A 6,825-nucleotide genomic window follows, 5' to 3' on the forward strand; every position below is an offset into this window, starting at 1 on the left:
ATAATCGCAACTGAGTTCAGGCGTTGCTCCTTCTTCATTTTCGTTCCTATGCATTCTACTGCAGTCGATTGTCCCTTCTTTATTGAACTTTTCGACACGAGACAAATGGCTGTTTCGTTCACTTAGTGCATTACTCATGGTAGAGGAAACATTGCTTCGGGAACCTACATGTTCATAACTGCTATTCTTTTCACCACTGATTGCTGGATTTTTCAGTTTTTGATTCATTGTTCCTTTACCGGTAAAAACAGACGAAGGCGTCGATGTGTTTTCTGATGAGGTGCAATGTTCAGAGAATAAAACAGTTTTTTCAATGGGTTCTTTGGATAACGCCACGCCCAGGGTATTTGTGCTGTGTTTGTCGATCAATGTAGGGTTTTGAACTGCGTCACTATGATGCACTCGTCGTGATAGCTTATCACAATCTTCATCGGAATTAGTTATTTTGTCATCCTTAGGTTGCACATCTTCTATTGCGTTGTTACAAGATTGCGATACATTTCGCGTCCAAATTGCAGTTATACTACTGTTATCAGTAACTGAAACGCCAGCCTTTGATTGATCTTCCGGATTATTTATAACATTAATAGCATTATCTGTGCCTCGGAAAGGATTTTTAGAACTAGCTGGACCAGGTGGATAGCATTCTATCTTTTTACCAAGATGTGCTGCACCCCCTTGTACAATTTTTTTTCTGAATGACACTGCCGATCCAATATTTACATTTCCCCCACCTCTACCGCGCCGCGATGGTTCACCACGCGGGGTAAAACCTTCTTTGATACAAGCATCTCCTTGTATAGATTTAAAACCGAGCCCTGAATGCGCGCCACTATGACGATGTTGCAGCTGGTAATGTTGATGATACTTTAGACCAGCGCAGTTTGCCTTTTTCAAGTGCTGGTCATCTTCAAATCCTTCCTCCGAAAAATCTGACTCACTCCAGTAGTCCTGATTGTAATTACGACCGCCAATCTTTCCAGCTCCACGGGAACGATTCCAATTTGTTGCTGTGTTGTTCCCTCTATTTATCCCACCTTCCAAACGCTGGTAAACACTATTAACATTGTTACGTGTTCCTTCGGTAATACGAGAATCATGTCTACGATCTCGTGATGGTTGCTGAACAGATGTTATTTTCTTTTTGTTGCCAGGTTGTTGTTGCAAATTTGAAATATCTTCTCCTTCTTTGTCAATTGTAACACAGTTTTTAGAAACTGCTGCCTTTAATGAACAAATGTCTGATCTATCCGATGCCCGACTATTATGTGAGTATTCAGAGATTGTAAAGTCATTAGTAGAAGATGGAATGATTGGAGGTTCTACAATGTTCTCCTTGGTTCTAGATTGTTCAAGATTTTCATTCCTGGGTATAGACATGTCCTCGTTATCATAACATGGCATTTGTTTAAAATGGAATTCTTTGTTAGAATCGAATACGTGAATCGAATCATCATCTTTTAATTTACTTTTGTTTGACCCACTCGAAACTTGTCTTTCTTCATCCTTGTCTGAGAACTGTTGCGATTGTTTGTTTGTAACATCCTTATTCAGCTCCCGATCAGCAAGAGAATTATCAATTCGGTCACAGGTAGAAATTATAAGGGCCGCATCATGTTTCAATAATGATGCTGAACATTCAGTCAATTGCGAAGATTTTTGAAATTGTTCTTCTTCACAAATATCTTCATCCCATGAAGTCTTTTGAACGAAACTGTCAGAATTCGCTAAGGGAACTTTAGTATTAACATGTTGAAGATTATCATCGCTAGAGATACTAATTTTATGATCTCCGCGTGATTTCTCTGATAACCTACGTGCATGCGGAGCTGTAGTTGAACCAGTGTTCAACTGGCTAGAAGATTCTCTCTCGTTGCTTGTTGAAAATTCTATATCCACAGTAAGCTTATTGTTCCGTTGCATTACATTTAGCGCATTCTCATGATCATGTTGGCGGTGGTCTCGATCACATGAACGATCCTCTAAATCCCGCTCTACCTCTTTTTCATCACGATCACTCTGTTGATTGCGCTTTAGTTTCCCCTGTTGATTTTCCGCTTCTATACGACGAGTCGCTTTAGCAGACAAAAAGTTATTTTGTTGGTTGTGAATAAAGCGAGGATCGTATTGTTGCGAAAATGGTATGTCACTCTTTGCATCATCGACATCACGACCAACCATTCCTTTACCTCCTAAACGACAACTATTGTGGCCATCAGTGACGTTTAGGATATTAGATCCGGATGTATTCCTTTCAAGCTTGCGTCGTTGGAATCGTGGTGGTAAATTTGATTGGAACGACTTTGAAAAGGCAGGTGCATCCCAATTATTTCCGTTTGTACCATTCCCAACATCACGATCTCTATCGTTTCTATTACTCACGTATTCATACCGATCTCTAGCTTCAGTTCGTTCTGCACTTTTACCTGTTAGTTTAACCGGAACGGAAACCCACGGCTCAACCGCATGGTCCGTTGTACAACATGATTTGCTTTCTTCAAATGCATTAATAGACGTATGCGTGACATTGGAAGTAACTTTCGTGGTAAAATTGTCACTTCCGCATATGTTACTAGCAGCTGCAACTTCTTCAGATTTTTTACGACTTAATTTTTTTTCTAGCTCTAGCAATTTTTTTGCAGCAGCCTGTTTCCGCTCTTGTTCGCGTTTCTGATCTTCTTCACGTCGTTGTTTTAGTCGTTCCTTGGCTTCTGCGACATCCAGCACTCCACCAATAATGCTAGAAGCGGAGGCGGGTGTCATGATAGGGCGAGAATTTTGTCCACTATTTCTTTGAAGACCTTGGTCGCGGTCATGTACGTCTTTTTTGACAATGGTTTCATTTTCAATATCTTTGTTGCGATTAATAACTTTTTCTTCTTTAACAAGAGGGATCTGTTGAGTATCATATTTGTTGTTGCTTAAATTTGCTATAGAAGGTAGATTAGGCTCCATTTCATCATCCGAAAATTCTAATTTCTGATTGTAATCGAATTCATAGTCTTTTGACCATCCTTCATCCTTGGAAATCGCTTCAAGTCGTTGCAGTTCTTCATCTCGGATAATTGGACGTACGACTATTGACTCTTGATCGTTCAAACTTCCTGATGATAATACGTTGCGCTGTTCGTCTTTCATTGCAATGGTATCACTTACATCTGAAATCCCGCTACCACGAGGGGGAATCCCCGAGCATGAACTGGCTGTTACTCCTGCCGGATTTACACCACCTCCACGATGCCGCGATAGTGACGGTGGTCCACCACGCCGTCCTCCATAATGATGATCATTCAACAATCCCTCTCCAGTATTCCCTCTTTCTTGACTGACTGTCGAACCGCTTACGGCGTTTCCATGGCCAAGACTGCGAGTTCTTCCTGAAGTGCTCGATATTTTGGGAGAATAGTTTGCTCCAACTGGCCCAGTACGAGAATTGGAGTTGTTTTTCGGTTCCAAGGAAACAGTACCTTGATGAGGAAGCATTCCGTGTGATTGTGCAAAACTTGGCATTACACTGTTGCTGCTGCTCCGTTGAATCGAGGATATTATCGCATGAGATGGTGGTTGTGAGGATGAAGATGAAACCGTGACACCATTGTTTACAGTATCCGTAGAGGCAATTTCGTTTCCCCTCATAAACGATGGAAGAAGAGCTCTGAATTGAGGTGGTAATGAGGATTCTGTTAGATTTTGGGTTGTAACATTTTGGATATTTTGTCCTCTTGCTTCTTTGGAGGCACTGTCCATAGGAGAAGCCATAGATGAGGAAGAAGTAGCTGCACCAGCCCGACCACCGCTTGTTTGTTGAAGAATCCAAGTTTTTGTATCGGCTTGCGGTCGCATACTTAAGGGACCAGCTTTTGTGGGTTGTTCTTGCTGTTGTGAAGCTTTTATCACATTTGCACCAGCTGATCCGGTGTCGTCTAACGACGGAAATTCGATCTTTTGGTAATTTCGAAAACAAAAAATTAAAATATGCGTTACAATCATATGTTAAAACTATTTACCGTATTCCATGTAGCTGCAGAAGGTACGATGGGTGAATTTGATAGATATTGCGGATTATTCTGCGAGTCTGTATCGGAGATTGATCTGTAATCCGTTAAGGGGAAACTATTGCTGCTTCTGACGTTAGCTTGACTACTAATGCCGTTATTGTTATTGTTCTGCTCCAGACTCCAACTACCAGAATGGTCGGTAGGGTTGCTAACTTCAGCTTTTAATGAGGGGAGATTTGCCGGTGCTCGTCGTGCAGACGGAACTTTACCCAAACTTTGCATACCATGTTTGCGAGGAATAGTACTTTTCTGCGTTGATGGTTCCAAAGATTCGCCCTAAAGAATATCAATGTTTTATTTCATTCCACAGTTGGATAACAACCAAAACGAAGAATCATAACACTTACCCGGCTGGTAATATAAAGCTTGTTGATATCTAAAGCAGCAAATTTGGGTTTTGCATTGCGCTCCCCTTTAGATCCTCCCAGAGAATTCATGCTGCAAAAGCTTATTCATCGGCGAACTATCTTCTCTGTCTATAACGCCACACTACCTCTTTATCAAATATGATAATATAGTTCCTTAGAATGTTCGATCAATTTTCCCAATATCTTCGTAATAATTCTGGAAACAAAATAGTTGAAACAAGAATAAATTGTTTCCAGTATCATAATCAATATACTTTGTAAAAAATATGGGATAAAACTAATTGTGACCATAAACAGAGATACTCGATTGCAATTGTGTTCTTTATGGAAGATAATTGTACTGAAAAAACCTTTGCAACCATTTATTGTGTTTTCTATGTTATGTAAAATATAGTTTTCTTTAAAGTGTTTCCATAGGTATCGTAATGGAACATGAAAACTAAAGCACCATAAAAACATGTTTGGTCAATTGTGTATAAAAATATGAATTATTTGAATCTTCGGAATGGTGTTGGATTGAAGATGCAAACGCTAAGGTAAGGTTTTTAGTAATATGTTAAGTTGATGAAACATACCTCAAAGTCGATTTGACAAATGGTTGGCGACACGTTGCAAAAGCCGGTAATAAACGGAGTATGTAATGGCTATAACGAGAAAGGTACATTTAATAATAGGTAAATTTATCCACACACACACACACACACACGCGCGCGCATTAAGATATATATATATATATATATATATATATATATATATATATATATATATATATATATATATATATATATATATATATATATATATATATATATATATATATATATATATATATATATGATACTGTACGCGTATATGTTGGTATATGTTGCGAATATAGCAATTTGTACTGATGAATTACACGCCTATTTATAGAAAGCAGCTATTTCCAACTCAAGCAAAATATAGTTTTGTGCACATCATCACTTTCGTATTAAAGCGTGAGCGTACAGTAGTGTAAGAGTGTCTCTTACGTTTTCTGACAAAACCAAAAATACTCGAAACCGAAGCGCTGCACATTATATTTTACATCCAGCATTTGTACGTTTTTAAAAATGTAATGGATCTTTTTCATGTCACAGAGAATAACCTAAGAAACAATCAGCTCTACAATCTATGCAACCTTTAACTCACCTCACTTTATTACACAAAATTTGTTGCAGTAGCTTTAATTTTATTCTCCCTAAAGATTTAATTTCATTGCACTTTTCTGTACTTGAAGCAGGATTTCAGCGAGATGAAGGATTTCTAAAATGGCGTCACCAGCACTGCTTTTCATTCGATTCAAGTAAAACTGGTCATCTCTCTTTTGCACTATTTTGCCTTCTTTTCTGACATCTTGCAAAAAAGCCATTTCGGGCAGTGCTGCCAATTAGTTCGGCGAAATCTCAGGCCGTGTCCACATCGCGTGACTCCTCGAATACACGTGTGGCATGGTGTTTTAACAGAGAGGTGGTGTTATGTAAAACACCCCTTTGGGAATTTGGAAAAAATAAGGTAAAAGTCTGAAATGCCCCCCCCCCACTCACAGTGAGCTACTGAGTGACCGAAAAATCGCTGTTTTACTGGTAAAATGGGTAAAAGATTGAAATAGGCCCCCCCACTCACAGTGAGTTACTGAGTGACCGAAAAAATCGTTAATTACCACTTTTTAGATAAGCAAACCTTCATAAAAATATGCGGAAACGTAAATAAATGTATTAGGGGAGGGGGGAAGGGTGGAAAAGTAACATTGGTAAAAGACTGAAATAGGCCCCCCCCCACTCACCGTGAGTTACTGAGTGACCGAAAAAATCGTTAATTACCGCTTTTTAGATAAACAAACCTTCATAAAAATATGTGGAAACGTAAATAAATGTTTTAGGGGAGGGGGTAGGGGTGGAAAAGTTACATTTTCCCAGTAAAACAGTGATTTTTACGGTCACTCAGTAACTCACCGTGAGTGGGGGGGCCTATTTCAGTCTTTTACCCAAACCCCTCCTGCCCCCATTGTTCGTACATCCTGCGCTGATTGTTGTCCTTTGTTCTGCATTCTGCGTTTCGTGCTTGACATCGGATGCTGTTGCCGATTGTTTTGCTGCTGTTTTGTTGTTCTCTTCTGATTGGGCAACTGCACAAGCAAGCAAAAACATCCATTGGTTTTAGCCATTTTCCCGCTTCACTCTTAACCCTTTCAAATGTTGTGAAGACGAACATCTTCGCCCCTTTCCCAACTCTCGTCCACGCAAGAAACGCGCGCGTCTTTTCTTGCTGTCGTGGGCGGAGATCGCGCTGCGTTTTCATCACTGCCTAGCTCTTCTAGGGCGGATCTTTTCTAACGCCGTTTTCATATCCTGGCCTGTGCATTAATGATCATCTACCTC

The 6,825-nt window shown here is 39.8% G+C and overlaps 1 protein-coding gene across 1 annotated transcript in view; it reads right to left on the bottom strand.

Moving 5' to 3' along the window:
• Positions 1 to 5,775, bottom strand: part of LOC125954105 (uncharacterized) — an 11,551-nt gene extending 5,776 nt beyond the window's left edge. The window contains exons 1-5 of the mRNA XM_049684115.1: positions 5,597 to 5,775; positions 5,002 to 5,070; positions 4,406 to 4,622; positions 4,008 to 4,334; positions 1 to 3,942 (exon numbers count right to left, since the gene is read on the bottom strand). The exon at positions 1 to 3,942 is cut by the window's left edge and continues 3,033 nt beyond it. Of these exons, the coding sequence (XP_049540072.1) occupies positions 1 to 3,942; positions 4,008 to 4,334; positions 4,406 to 4,495 (4,359 nt within the window). The 5' untranslated portion in view covers positions 4,496 to 4,622; positions 5,002 to 5,070; positions 5,597 to 5,775. The remainder of the gene's footprint in view (positions 3,943 to 4,007; positions 4,335 to 4,405; positions 4,623 to 5,001; positions 5,071 to 5,596) is intronic.
• Between the last annotated feature and the right edge of the window lie 1,050 nt (positions 5,776 to 6,825).

This window comes from Anopheles darlingi, chromosome 3 (assembly GCF_943734745.1).
Source record: "Anopheles darlingi chromosome 3, idAnoDarlMG_H_01, whole genome shotgun sequence".
Classification (NCBI taxonomy): domain Eukaryota; kingdom Metazoa; phylum Arthropoda; class Insecta; order Diptera; family Culicidae; genus Anopheles; species Anopheles darlingi.